We start from the raw sequence: 15,242 nt of genomic DNA, 5'->3' as shown, positions 1-15,242 counted from the left end.
AAAACAAAAGCCGAGACACAAAGCCCAGACAAACGAGCCGTCCGTCTCCGTCAATTATTCTTTTCTACAAACCCTGCCGGTCGTTTTCGTTGAACGTATGCTGACGGGTCGTTACGTTGCTGGTGTATGTGAATGTTTTCATGAGAATTGCATGGTAGAATCATTGACGTATCGTGACGTGACGGGACGTGAACGTGACGTGTATGTTGTATGTGAATCGCACTTAACGAGGAGGAGAGTGCAAACTGTCAATACTATGGATAACGATTGACTGTAGAACACTTCCTCGTGAAATGCCTTGAAAACCAAAAAATAAGAAACCAACTGAGATTAGAGAACAATCCCTGTGAATCACTACTAAAGTTTGTTAAATTAACCGAATTTGTGAACAAAACTTTCAGAGGTGAATGGCCACAGAATGGTTTAAACCTCTATAAATTAATAATTCAATCAATCAATCCAGGGAATGTGATATAAGAAAAGTAGATTGAGTGTGAATCATGCAATAACTATTATTTCCTAGCCTATTTGTACTTATAGATCGTATTTGAAAACATGGAAGACTGAACATTTAGAATATCGCTCTACTTACAGCTAGGTCTTGTTCGATAAAAAAGCGCGTTTCAGTTGTCGGTCACCATGCCCAAAGTTTGTCTTTGAATCTCCTGAATCTCTCGGAACAGCAAAGCCTTCCACTCGTCAATACTTAGCTCCTGCTCATCCAAAGCATGGTCGTAGGGCACCGGTGCCGGCCGGTTAACTTCATCCTCCTGGAACCACATATTCACGTACGGGTGGTCAAGGGCTTCCACAACCGATATCCGCTCGTACGGATCAATCTCCAGCATCCGTTCCAGCATATTTCGAGCGCTGGAGTTGTTCAACACAGCCGAACTGGATCCCTCTGAAACCAAAAACGCTGACTCCGGAAACAGTTGCTCGAACGGGGGCTTTGGATGGACTGGAAGCGTTTCTATGTATCTCCGGGCGGAATGATTTGTTCGAGCAATAAGCTGCGCGGATGGTGTTCCAAGTGTTGCGATTATCTTGTTCCACTGATCCACATGATCAGTGCCGGGAAACAGCACCTGACCGGTGATCAATTCCGCCATTATGCAGCCGATTGCCCAAATATCAACCTTGGTATCGTAGTCCATGTTGAGGATAACTTCCGGCGCTCGATAGTAACGGGTTACCACGTACTGGGTCATCATGAAGTTGGTACCAACACTGCGAGCGAGTCCAAAATCCAGAATCTTAAGCGAACAGTCTGCCCGTACAACGATGTTTGTTGGTTTGAGGTCCCGATGGATGATGCCCGCCGAATGGAGATACTTTATTCCACAGAGCATCTGGTACACCAGGAACGACAACCGCTCGTGGTCCAATCGGTTGCCGATAACGTTGCTCAGGTTGGAATCCATGCGTTCGGTGAAAAGGTAAATATCTCGGAATGTGTCCAGTGTGGTTTGCGGGGAGTAGGCGTACAGTAGTTTTATTACCTGTAATCGTGGGATAATTAGTTGCAGATCATTCATTTTATACTGTTTAACACGTTGAATGCCACGGTTTTGTAGCGTTTCTATGGAAATTTTTAAACGTATTAGGGCCATCATTTCTTATCATAGTAGAAGGTACTTTTGTTCGAAAGGGAATGCTTACAGGGTGACAAAAAAGTCCGGTCACACAGGAAAATCTCAATATTTCAAAGAATAAGAAGAACATCTGAATCTGGCTTTCATAGCTTTATTCAGTAACTCATAAAGATACTTCACAGACGATATCTCGGAATTACACCACCTTTTTCTGATCGAACCAGCTTCAGACGTCTCGGAAAGTCGTCGCAAGCGGCGCGCACGTGCTCCATCGGCATCTCGTCCCAGATTTTCGTGATAACTCGCTTGAATTGCTCCAAATTTGTTATTTTATAGTCGTTCAGCTTCGACATCATGTATCCCCACACGAAATAATCCAGTGGATTCAGATCCGGAGACGACGGAGGCCATTCATTCTTCGAAATGAAATCGGTCAAGTTTTCCTCACACCACGCCTGAACAACCTTTGCGGTGTGGGATGGGGCGCCATCTTGCTGGAAGCAGTAGTAATCGTCTTCAAACAATAGTTCAGCTTGAGGCAGAACATTTTTCTTCAAAACTGTGTCCAGGTAGTACGCTGCGTTAATTTTGACCCCTTTATCGATAAAAATAAGAGACAGTTTACCTCTCTTGCAAATGGCTCCCCAAACCATCACTGACGTCTTATTTTGGAACCGGGAAACGTTCAGCTTGTCCGCAGGAGCTTGCTGGAGGCTCACACTCCAAACTCGATCATTTTGGCGATTGACTGTTTGCTCCAAAACGAACAGCTTCTCGTCCGAAAAAATAATCTCGTCATCTGCGCGCCAACCGAGCAACTCCCGCGACCGTTGGTACCTCTTTTCCTTTGTAGCTTTGGTAACCCCATGAACCACCTGTTTTTTGAACGGTGTAAGTTTTAAATCCTTGCGCAGAAGCAGGCGGATTGATTCTCGGTTCATTTTAAGGTTCCTGGCCAGCTTCCGTGCAGATTGGGCGGGATTCCGGCGAATCCGGTCTCGTATAATCTTTTTCAGCCTTGGAGTTCTCACAGACCTTGGTCGTCCATATCGTGCCTTGTCCTCGGTGCCTCCGGTCTCTAGGTACCGATTTATGGTCCGGTACACGAATTTCCGGTTGATTCCGAGCGATTTTAGGTGTTTGAATATGTGTCCGGGTTTGTACCCTTTCACATATTCAGCGATAACAGCTGCTCTTAACTCTGCCATGACTCACAACTCAATGTAAACAAACTGCACAGAAACGAAACTCTGCCACTTTGGGCAGCAAAGTTAGCCCTTTCATTTGACATATAGATGGCACCAGAGAGATGCAACTTGTAGGCTACAGGCGACCCCAAAAAAGTGTGACCGGACTTTTTTGTCACCCTGTATATGCTTATATTAGTTACCTTTATTATCATATGTTATATTGTCAGTCACCGGTGACTGACGTGGCAGTCAACGTGTCAAAGAATATTATGACGTAGGATTACGTCTAACCGGACTATATGGGGGTTAAATGAAAATAGGTGCTAATTATGTGCGTAGATAGTATAAAGCTAGGCTCGCGCTCAGGGTTCACGCATTGTTTATTATTTGGAGCCAATATTTATGCAAATATGTTCAAGATTTGCAATGGCCTGTAGCCAATAATTCCGTTGGAGATGTTCAAAAACATTTTGATGTTTCAAAATTTCGTTCTCCAGTTATTGTTGTTACACACACATCAGTTGAGCATCAGAAAAAAATATAAATAAATCGATGACAAGTATTCATCTGCGTAGTTCTAGAAATACTATAAAGCGAAGTAGAAATGTCGCAAGAGTATCCAGAGTTTGAAGGGTTAGACCCAAGGTGAATATTTTAATTCAAATAAAAATATGCAAGATCGAGCAAATCAAAACAAGAACGACGAAAACATATTGTACGTTATTCGTGAAACAAAATCATGTTACTCACAAATGTGAGTTCAAGAATATTTCGAACTTGATAGTTCTATATTAGAAAATTCAGCAAATTAGTTTTTATTATTTGTTTGTCGGCGGAGAGCTTCTAGGTGAAAATTCGTTCCAGTAGCAACACAGCCGATTTCTGATTTTCTGTTGCCGTTCTGCGGAAGGTCTTGCATGATATAATTTGTGAATTGTTTCTTTGGGAATTATGTTTTGGTAGCGTTGGAGGAAAACTAGTTGGATATACCAGTTATTTAAATTGACAGCCCTAGGTGTAGTGTCTTGGTGTCTCCGGTTATTAGTGCTGGATATTTCCGAGGAGGAATCGTTTCCTACTTTGGACGATAATTAATTTTTCCTGTTCAACGAAGTGGTATGGCAGCCATTTTATTCGAAAGATAAAATGTCTAAGAGATGCACTGGAGTCGCTTTTTACCCAGGGGATACGTGCCGCGTAAATTAAGAAATCTGCACAATAAATCTGTTTATACTGGAGTTACATTTTAGGCGGTTGATACGTGCCACGTAAAGAAACCGCGTAAATTCCAAAATCCGCGTAAATTCCGAAACTCACGTGAAAAACCGCGTAAATTCCTGTATGTGCTTGCTACTTATTGACTCGATAAACTTGTATCAATAGTATAAAAATAGTTTCGAAAACAGACTATTGAAAACACATAAATCTGTATACAAGCGAGGGCCCGCTCGGAAACCAATTTAAGAGATGAATGGCCTTTAGTTTAAAGTCCCTTAAAAACAAGAACTGAACTGGGAATCCATTTAGTTATAATTATGAAGCTGATGTAGAATGTTCTCACTCGCTCGTCAAACCACCATCTCCATTTCTATTCTACTGCCGATGGATTTTATAGCGGAGAATACGAAATGTTGTATACACTGGTGGAAATATATATAACGCCACAATATTTTTTTATGTTAGCTTTTGCATCAGTGTAACTGTCAATGCCGTAGGTTTATTATTGTACGCACACTAGTATACACAGCCAAATAATGGAAACCTTTTGAACTTTAACTGTGTGTGTGAGCAAAGAGCACTTGTTTTGTGTATTTTGAGATGGAAATATTTATAACGCCACCATGTCGTTTACTTAGCTTAGCTCGTTTACTTATGCTTAACGTTAGTGTAATTCGAAAATAACTGGGAGTCAAGTCAATTAAAGGTTGTTGGCAAATTGAAAAAAGCATAGGCACATTTTAAGTAATATATTTTTCCAATTTTCAAGGACCATGCCGAAGGGAACGATTTTAACGGAGAAGGAGCGTGGTAAAATCGATGTTTTGAAGGAGGAAGGATTTTCTCTCCGCGAGATAGCGTGTAGAATTGAAAGGAGCAGAGATGCTGTGACAAACTATATCCGGTTGGGTGCTCAGTACGCCACAAAGAAGCGTCCCGGATGACGTCCTCGCTTACAGATAGGGACAAACGACATATCAAGCGCCTCGCTGTTGAGTCTAAGCTTTCATCAGCAAAAATAAAAGCTGAAATGGATATTCCAGTAACCAGTCGTCGTATCCGTCAAGTTCTAAGCACCGACGCAAACCTTTCATACAGGAAATCCGTACCTGTACCGCGACTACTTCCCCGGCATAAGAAGGCACGACTGAATTTCGCCGAGAAATTCCAATTCTGGTATGAAGAGTGGTCTAGAGTGGTTTTCAGCGATGAGAAAAAGTTTAATTTGAACGGTCCTGACGGTTCTGCTGACTGTTGGCAAGATAAATGGAAGAAAAAACCAACAAGATAATCGCGCAACTTCGGAGGAGGAACCGTAATGGTTTGGGCAGGCATCAGTGACGCTGGGAAAACTCCAATCTGCTTCATATCAACAAGAATGAATCCCGAGAAGTACTGTGTACAGGAAGACGTTATGGACAAAAATGCAATTTTTCAGCAAGATAACGCTTCAAGTCATGCAGCAAGTAACACCAAAAACTTTCTAACGGCCCATAACATTCCTGCCCTTGATTGGCCACCGTGTAGTCCGGACTTAAATCCCATTGAGAATGCTTGAGGAATTTTGTCAGCAAATGTATTTGCACAGGACAAGAAATTTTAAACTGCTGGACAGCTGAAAAAACTATCATCAACGAGTGGGCTAAAATTACTCCGAACACGGTAAAATCCCTCATTCAGTCTATGCCAAGGAGGCTGCAAGAGGTTATTGTGAAGAAAGGCGAAGCAACACACTACTAATTACATTTGTTTCGATTTTAGACTAAAGTGAATAAATACTTATTTTCAAAGTGGTGTTATATTTATTTCCACCTCAAAATAACGAAATAAACCAACACTTCATGTATAGCCCTATAATTCAATTGCTCAACAGGAACCAAATGATAGGTAATCGTTCTAAGATTCTAAAACTACAATAACAAAATATCTTTGATCGAGAACTTTGCAAAAAAGCACTATAACAGGGATGGCGTTATATATATTTCTACCAGTGTATAGAGAATATTTCACTATATAAAAGAAACCGCATTGTTTGATAAAAGCAACAGTGTCAGTGTTGAATGTTCACCAAAGTTTTGTGTAGATTGCTCACATAGGTTCTGTACATCGTTGGTTTCATACTGTTAGATGCAGAGTGTTTGTGTACGATTGAATCGCACGTAAGGGTTGTTCATTTTACACATTGACAAAGATTATACACGATATATATATATATATATATATATATATATATATATATATATATATATATATATATATATATATATATATATATATATATATATATATATATATATATATATATATATATATATATATATATATATATATATATATATATATATATATATATATATATATATATATATATATATATATATATATATATATATATATATATATATATATATATATATATATATATATAGTGTACTGTTCTCACGAGAACAAGAAAAAATTAACCATGTTCATTTGTTTCTACAAAGCCATCCATCGATCCTTTTCAGGACCACTAGTCAGTTCAAAAGAGTCGAATTTTTATGTACTTCCCTATGCCAATTATAATTCAACACGTACACTCATCCACTCACACACTTTTTGGCAGGGCTAGGCAAAGCCATATTGATCTGAGGCAGCTTCTTTATCGATATAATTCAAAAGTAATTCGGGCGCTTTCGTTGCTATCTGCTCTTCGATGGAGCTTGTTCATTTAATTTTTCACCGTCAAATGAACTTTATGGCATATTGAAATGCGATGGCTCATTTGCGAATTGCGGATGAGTTCACTGTGGGTAAACAATGGAGCCACCCATTATTGGTATGACAATTTTTTTGCATCAGAAATGAAGTTTTCGTTTTACTTTAAGTGGACGTTAAAATAAGATTATCTACGCGGACAACGGGGTACATGTCGGGGTGGAGTAGTAGAGATGGAGTGAAGTCAGATTGAATGGAGATGCAGATTTGTATTCATTCGCCACGCCAATCAGATAACCATTTGTTTCAAGTAGAACTGAATCGACGAGCGTTAAGGGCGAGGACAACTGATAAACCAGTCATGGAACGCAGCGAATGCGTGCATTGTGACTCGGTAGCAAGAGAGAGGAGGACGTTTATGGATGTAGTCCAGCTCGAAGCGAAGCGACTAAGAGGAGAGTTGATTTTTTGTTTCGTTTTCGAAAATGTTGAACCCTGCTTACAAGAAGAACGTCCAAAAAATTCTCCAAATATATGAATTGATTTAGATGTAACTTGAAACAAATGACCATTAAGCCAAAGGTAGTCCTAGGTCATACATATATAACCCACCTCTAGTATTTGTTATGATTTTGACTTTGATGAAATACATCAGGGGAAATAAATTACACAACATGTACTTACGAAAGGATGATCCACTAAGCGCATCAACTTGATCTCACGATAGGCTCGCTTGGCATGTGTTACATCCTGGAATGGTCGGGACAGTTTCTTAATTGCCACCGGCATGCCCGTTACCGTGTCGAGTGCGGCACTGTCGAATATAAAGCAAACAAATGAACGAATGAACAAAATGAAGAATTAACTATCACTTACCACACGGCACCCTGAGCGCCAATACCGATAGGGAACAAATTTTGGAACCTGCCGGGGACTGTGAACTCTGTATTGCCATCAGAGGACAGGTTGGGTTCTGTGGGTTGCGAGGGATGCGGGTCCATTTCAAACTGAAGAACCTGAAAGAGGACTGTGCTCTAGAGGGTCAACGTTTCACGATGCCGAAAATTTATATGTATTTTTTTTAATCGTAGGTTGCAAGCTCTAATCTCTTCTTGAGTTAAGCTAGGGAAATTAAGGAAACTAATGTGATATTCATGTACTTGGTCCATTCAATCGGTTTGCCTAAAAATCTCATGCGATTGTGGCTGAATCGTAATGATTGCTGATTTGGAGTGTTTCAGAGTATATAAGATTGTTAATAATAAACTAATCTATTAGTTACATACTAAAATCTCTTCGTTTTTTCTAAACGGCGAACACGAAATTATTGCGACACATTCAACAGGGCATAACTTTTTTACCATTGGGTAAAAATCAACAAAATTTTGCACACTTTCTCATTGATGTGTATTGTCTACATGCTGGAGTTTTTCACCGGCAAGAGAAAGTTCGATGTGGACGACAAATTTAAGAAGAAGAAAATGTCGAAATTCGCCTCCAAATATCTCGTTTGGCAGGCCATCTGCTCTTGCGGACTGAGGAGTGAGCCTTTCGTGACAAAGGGCACAGCCTCGAGAAGCGCTTTTTGCCGTTTTTGCAACAGCACGACGAAGCTCCGCTATTTTGGCCAGATTTGGCATCATGCCACTATTCTAAAAGTGTCCTGGAGTGGTATGAGGCCAATTCTGTCCATTTGGTTCCAAAGGACATGAACCCGCCAAACTGTCCGAAGCTGCGCCCGGTGAAGCAGTACTGGGCAATAATGGAGCGGGAACTTCGGAAGAGCAAGAAGACAGTCAAGTACGAGAAGGACATGTTAAGAAAATGGAAAGAAAACTGAGAAACTGGTACCGGATGACACTGTAAAGACTTTGATGGAGGGCATCGAGCGAAAATGCGTTCAATTTTACACTCAAGGCTCCATCGATTAACTTTTCTTTTGATTTTTTAAGTAAATATATGTATAAAACTACCCTAAAATTTTGGTTTGATTCTAAACATTATAAAAAAATTGGCATGACATTTTCGGTGTCGCAATAATTTCGTGTTCGCCCTTTATTTCCTCTGAAGTCGAATATTTTTCAAGGTTTCTAACATTGCTTGTAAGTTGCTAAAGATCCATTTCGCGCCAACTCGTCTATGGGATTGGCATGACCCTCTCAGAACTCAATGAAACGTTCTGGGCGTGAAGACCTTACCTAATTAAGCAACTTACTTAGTTTTCCGAAAATTTTATTAGACTCACATATTGAAAGTATATGTTTGACCCTTTTTTATATTTTTTTTAATAATAATTCCTATAAAAAAGTGATCTATGAAAGAGTCTTAGAAAAATAATTGGATTTCCTTCCTACGACAAGGCTTATGGTGGCCGAGCATGGATCGAGAGGTTGAAGATTTTGTTCGAAGCTGCCCGGAGTGTCAATTGGTAACTGCAACAAATAACCCAGTACCAATCACTTTGACGGAACTGCCAAAGAATCCGTGGGACTATGTCTCTATGGACTTTTCTACTGCGTCTGACATAAACAATTGGAAGGCTCTTGTTCTCACTGACAACTACTCTCGGTTTTTGGTAGCGTTACCCATGGATAAGACAGATACGGAAGCAGTCAAGAATGCACTAAGACGAATCTTCAATACATACTATATACCCAAAACCATGAAGGCAGACAATGGTCCACCTTTTAACAGCACCGATTTCAAAACATGGCTGCGAGATGTTTGGGGGGTAAAACTTATTCACAGCACTCCATTAAACCCAACAGAGAATGGCTTAGTTGAAAGAAGCATGCAGGGTATCAACAAGATAACCGCCATTGCGAGATTGGGAAAGAAAAATTGGAAGGGTGCATTAGCCGAATACGTGGCAGCTTATAATACATGGCCCCATCATGTTACAAAAGTGCCACCAGCTGAATTGATGTTCGGACGAACGGTGAGAGGTTTGCTACCGGATATTCGAACAGATTATCAGCAAATTTTGGATGAAGAACTGCGGGACAGAGACCAATCCGCCAAGTTCAACCGCAATATAAGAGAAGATGTAAGGCGTAAGGCTTCTGAGTTAAGCATACAAGTGGGCGATACGGTGTTGGTCAAACAGGATAAACGCACCAAAGCCGATATACAACACAAGAATGCTCTTCATGAAGTAATCGCAATTTCCGGTGCTGGTCGTGTGACAGTCAAGGACCTATCCACACAAAAGGTGTTTGATCGTAACGTGAAGTTTTTGACGAAATTTACAGAACCTCAGAGGAGTAAGTTATTTTCATCATAAAATTTTTATTCCTAGACATCATATAGGAACAATGTATTTGTTTTCTCTTTTCTGTTTTCTTTTTGGTTTTCTGCTTCTCTGTTTATTTTTTTTAGCCGTGCCGGAGGAAGTAATGGAACCCCAGGATTCTTCGGAAGCTGAGTCTCCTGCATGTGATGCACCGAACAACAACGTTGACAATCCGCAGCCGATAGCAACAGAAGCTTACCCCAACGATGCAGATATCGATGAACAGCCAATAGCTAAACGTCGTGACACTCGAGAAATCAGGCCACCGCAGAGATATCTCAACACTTTACAAAATGAATCGTAGAAGTTTATGTAGTTTTAAAACTATATCTTAAAGCACTAATACTTTTGGTGATGGGGAGGATGTGGCATTCTGAGTTTAGTGTGCATGACGAGGAGCTCAGTGTGTGTGAGTGTAGTTGAGAGAGTAAGCTAGACGTGAATAAAGATGAACCTGTAAAATAATAAAGTGTCGTGTTTTGTGATATAAAATATAACCAATCCTTGGAAATACCACAGAGCGGTCAAAGGATTTTTTGTCTTATCAAGCCAAAGAGAATAATTTACCTCTATCAGCTTCTATTCTTCGGAAGAAGGCTTGCGAATTTGTCCAGAAACTGGGAATTCTCAACTTTAAAGCACAACCAACATGGACGGAACTGGAAATGGAAAGAGTAAAAACCCACGATGTTTCAAAAAGAAGAAGCCATTACCAGTGATAAACAAGAGCAACACTAAGGCCTGGATGGCCCTAATGCTTTTCGAGAAATGGATCATGCAACTTGACGAAAAATTTTCCAAAGAAAATGAAAAGGTATTAATTCTGGAACTGATTAGTGCGAAAAGGACCCGTGATTTGCTGTGACCTGATGTCAGATACCGATATACTGCAAAGTGTTGAAAAAGCTGAGAAAAAGGCTATAGTCCTATCGAGTTGGAAAATATTCAGGAAGGTTCAGATGATTGTGTCGAAATTACACTCTCGAACGGTCAATGAAACCTGAAGAATATGTCCGGAATAATGAAATCAATTGAAAATGTTCCTGTGAAACTATTTGAATATTCCTTTGTGATTGAACAGTTCCTGCGTGATCGTTACAATTTAGTTTGAATAACATATTTAATCAATATTTTCTCCGTTAACCTAGTTCCTTATACATGTCGGACTCGATTATATGCAGTTTGAAAAAAAAGTGTTTTTTTTATAATTCAATTATAACTTATTTCAAGAAAAAATGTAACCTTTCAACGCCAAAGTGAAATTTAAGTGGCTTCTATAAGTACAGAGGGTTAAAAATACCGATTTTTGAAGATTTTGCTTGAATTTTCACCAGGAATTGTTTACATCGATATTGCATCGAAATTAAGAGAGATAGAAGTTGGGTGTCAAAGAATAAATTGTCGAGTGGTTAGAGAGCTTTAACTTGATTGATAGAAACAATTAAGTTTAGAATGAATTTTGGGATAAAATTAATTATTACACATTAAAAATTACTAACTTATAAATTTTCCACTTCCAAAATGATATTTAAATCCACTGATTTAGATGTTCGATTACTATATCCTATACCAATTTTTCTCATCTTTCGAATGAAAGCAACAGAATCGGCTTACGTAGTGTACTTTTCAATGTAGAGCCAGTTTGACGCAACAGAGTCCGAAACAAAAAAGTTCGATAACTCTGTCATCGTTGAAATTCGAATATATGCGTAAGAGGATTTTTTTTCATAAAATATAATCAAATAAGAATCTCCTGTGAGATTCCGGAAAAAAATTGTTTCCATGTAAGAAAGGTTACTTTCTGACTTTAAGGGGATGACTCAAAAATTCAAATTCTTACAATGATTGGGACACTTACCCTAATATAATATAATTGCAATTTATGATATAAAAAAGTTATGAAAAAAAAAGTTCTGTATCTCGAAACCTCCCTAACTCGATGGTCCCCTTGGATATCGAGTTAGGGAGAGTTGACTGTATAATATAATACAGTAAACATTCACTAACTGGGCGAAAAGGGAAGACTAGTTATCGACATTCGCGTTTTAACTGGTCCGGCATGTTAAACGTCAAATAAAATCGAGGGGAACTTCAATGAATTGTTTGTTTCGCGTTGATCATGAAATTGGATAAACAAAAGGATTCCAATTGAAGTTTCGCATTGAGTGCAACAACAGGTATGAATTATAATTCGAGTAAATTATTGTTCTGTAATTTAATCAATGTTTTTGTCATGCGAAAATAATGTCAATTTTCATAACATTTTAAATTACATTCGAATGCCCCTCACAGCGAATCTTCCATTTGAATATGGCGTCGATTGTTCACGAAACTCTGCGTTTTAACTGGTCCAAGGACCAGTTAACGTTCGCCCAGTTAAAAAGTAGACCAGTTAAACCAGGACCAGTTAGCGAACGATTACTGTATATACGAGGATAACCGCTCTTATGAGCATTTTGTACGGGGAACATCCCACACATTTATTGTTATGTTTATCTGACCTCAAGATCACGTCGATCACGTATTGACGCATTAACTCATAGTCAAATTCTTTCTGGTTCATGTTTAATTCTGGTGTAATGTTCTGGTATCGTCTCAAATGTTTTGCCAACAATGTCTACGTCATCACGCTTGGACTGTTTAAAAATTGTATCACGCAAATTAAACGTCGTTCGTATAGCAGTATAGCAATATTCAATAGCAGACAATAAAGGTCTTCACCTTGCCGAAGACCTCTGTGAGATTCGAATGAACCATATGATACACCCTATAAGTATTCTCACATAGCACTGTATTGTACCCATCGTAATCTCAATCAGTTTGGTTGGTTGGTTTATATCGTTCCACGTTCTGGCGGGTAACTTGACGAGGTACTAGTTCCAGTGCAGCGTTTTTGTCGTTCAAAACCTTCTTACACTCATCATCGAACCATTCGTCCCATCGTCTTCGTTCCACGTGACCTAGGTTATTCTTCGCTACGCTGTTGAGGGCTTTTTAATCGTGTTCCAATAGTCGTCCATAAGAACAATGAAAACAATAAGTATTGCTCTTCCGGCAGCGCTGCTTCGAGCGATTGGGGGTAGTTTTCGGCGACATCTGCTTGCTCCAAACGCGAAAGTACCGGTGCGGGCAGTTCAAGAATAAATCACATTTTTTAGTTGTCACCCGTTACTCTTATGACTCAAATCAATTTCCGTTGTCTGCTTAGTATTACGTGAATTATGCATGAAATAAGGTAAGGGTTGGGATGAGACGGGCAAAACGGTTCACTTCAGTGAGCGGTTCAGAGCCGCTCGTTCATTGTAACGAGCCGGCTCATTGGAGCGGCTCTTTTTTGAATCGCTGATCTTTTTTGAGCCGAGACTCTTTTGAACGGCGGCTTTTTTTTAGCCGAGACTCTTTCGAAAAGCGGCTCTTTTTTTAAGCCGACACTCTTTGAAAAAGTGGCTCTTTTTTCAACCGCGGCTTTTTTTTGGGCCAAGACATTGAACCGCGCCTCTTTTTTGAGCAGAGACTTTTTCGAAAAGCGGCTCTTTTTTGAACCGCGGAACTTTTTTGAACCGAGACTCTATTAAACCGCGGTTCTTTTTTTCATTTGTGGTTCATTTGTAAAAAACCGAGGATCTGACGAACCTGCTCAAATGGGCGGCTCGTGAGCGCTCGCCCATCGCTAGGTTGGGGCCAATCACCTCGGTTTCAGGGGTAATATAATTTTATGCATATAATGAAACAGTAAACATTGATTAGAATCGTTTACTGTGTAGAAGCCATTTTTTCGCTTACACTTGTTGATCATGTGTCAACTACTTAAATTCGGGTACACTAATAATTTGCTAAAGTGAGTATAAATGGCTCTATCACGCTGGATTTTCTGGATTATATCACTTTAGTCTTTGTGTCTTATTTCCAAATTAAGTGCGCTACACATACAACGTCCCGTCACCGTCAAGTCAACGTAAAGAAATGAAACTTCAAATATTCTCCCATGGAAATCGTATGGTAGCATTCACATACACCATCACCGGCAGTTTTGACGTCGGCAAAATAAGTTCAAGAGAATAGTTTACGGGACGGTGACGGTGTGTATGTGTGATCATCAGTGATCGGTAGGTAGGTTGGTCAAACGAAAACATTGTTTACATACAAAACTCTCAAATTCTCCTACGCAACCTGCTTCTCTGTTTGTTTACATCGGCGCACGTGATTAAGTCAGCCTACGAGATTCTCACTCTCCTTCTTTCATCATATAAGGGTGAGAGACCTACTCGTGCACTCTCTCTCTCTCTCTCTAGTACATTAAACCCACTTATGCTCACGTTTCGAGTAGCGTATATCAGCCGCGAATGCGTGTAATCGTCATCGAAAAACAATCGATCGACGTCATGGGTTGTGCCAGCGATCGTGGTGACGTGCGATCGGTTGTTGTGTTATCCGCTTTCGCTCTGGTATTTCCGAGCTTCACATGGATATTACTCAATTTCCCTTTTCAACCGCCTTCTTATCGCGCTCAACGCGTTCGCGCCTATGATGTCACCACTGACCTGCTTCCCTACGATTTGAATAAGATCTCAAACAATCGGTGCTATCTGTGCAAATGAATTACAACACTTGGGGACTTCTGTGACAGATGTGTGATATCATCAATTAGCAGAGGCCACCGGAAATGGGGGGTCAATTTTGATCACACTCGACATGTTCACTATTTTCAACGCAATCTGGATTGAGAAGTAAACGCGTCGATGAGTAATCAATTCACACGCATCTATCACACACAAGATTTTTTGCGCAAGACAACGCGCCTAGCGCATCTAGCAAAGATATGACTAAGATCACTCACCTCAGCCCAGATTGCGCTCTCCTTCCTCCCGGTTGGCTCGTCCCGTTGGCTAATTTGTATTCAAATTAATATGTCCACCGCTCATCGAACAAAGCAAATCCGCCCGGTCCGCTTATTTTCGCAGAGCGCCGCGCTAATCGGCACACAGTTTATTCTGATACACCTCCAAATTTGTCACTCATATCGAATTGAACGCGGAAAAAAATAGCGAAAAACCTGTCCTATTTCGAACTTGATCGAATCCGACTCAAACTTTCAAACTTCACTTCCACGCGTGTAAGGATGCGCGTCCGCTCGAACTGGATCACCACTGAAGACTGGCCGCGCCGCGAAGAGACACTCCAGAGGGCTGCCGGCAGAACTACCGAACGTGAGTTTTTATGCGATGAATCATAAGTCTGCTGCTGTGTTGT

General features: G+C 40.1%; 1 protein-coding gene across 3 annotated transcripts; it reads right to left on the bottom strand.

Moving 5' to 3' along the window:
* Positions 1-496: 496 nt before the first annotated feature.
* On the bottom strand, positions 497-15,242 carry LOC129781731 (stress-activated protein kinase JNK-like). 3 transcript variants are annotated; one of them, XM_055789310.1, is made up of 5 exons: positions 14,830-15,242; positions 10,560-10,651; positions 7,577-7,716; positions 7,385-7,514; positions 497-1,502 (listed from the first exon to the last, which is right to left on the bottom strand). In XM_055789310.1, exons 3-5 carry the CDS (start codon positions 7,699-7,701, stop codon positions 624-626), a joined length of 1,134 nt encoding a protein of 377 aa, XP_055645285.1. In that variant the 5' UTR covers positions 7,702-7,716; positions 10,560-10,651; positions 14,830-15,242; the 3' UTR covers positions 497-623. The 3 variants fall into 3 exon arrangements, with proteins under 3 accessions (XP_055645285.1, XP_055645286.1, XP_055645284.1); XM_055789311.1 differs by lacking the exon at positions 10,560-10,651 and having other exon boundaries at positions 7,577-7,727; XM_055789309.1 differs by lacking the exon at positions 10,560-10,651.

This window comes from Toxorhynchites rutilus, unplaced genomic scaffold, assembly GCF_029784135.1.
Source record: "Toxorhynchites rutilus septentrionalis strain SRP unplaced genomic scaffold, ASM2978413v1 HiC_scaffold_198, whole genome shotgun sequence".
Taxonomy (NCBI): Eukaryota; Metazoa; Arthropoda; class Insecta; order Diptera; family Culicidae; genus Toxorhynchites; species Toxorhynchites rutilus.
Note: the sequence above shows the minus strand (reverse complement) of the source record. Positions and strands in the feature narration are given on the sequence as shown.

Excerpts from the sequence above, each read along its gene's own strand:
- LOC129781731 (XM_055789310.1), bottom strand. The coding sequence starts at position 7,701 with ATGGACCCGCATCCCTCGCAACCCACAGAACCCAACCTGTCCTCTGAT. Across the intron at positions 7,515-7,576 it reads GGCGCTCAGGGTGCCGTGTG|TGCCGCACTCGACACGGTAA; the intron begins GTAAGTGATAGT and ends TATATTCGACAG. Across the intron at positions 1,503-7,384 it reads GCTTAGTGGATCATCCTTTC|GTAATAAAACTACTGTACGC; the intron begins GTAAGTACATGT and ends CCACGATTACAG.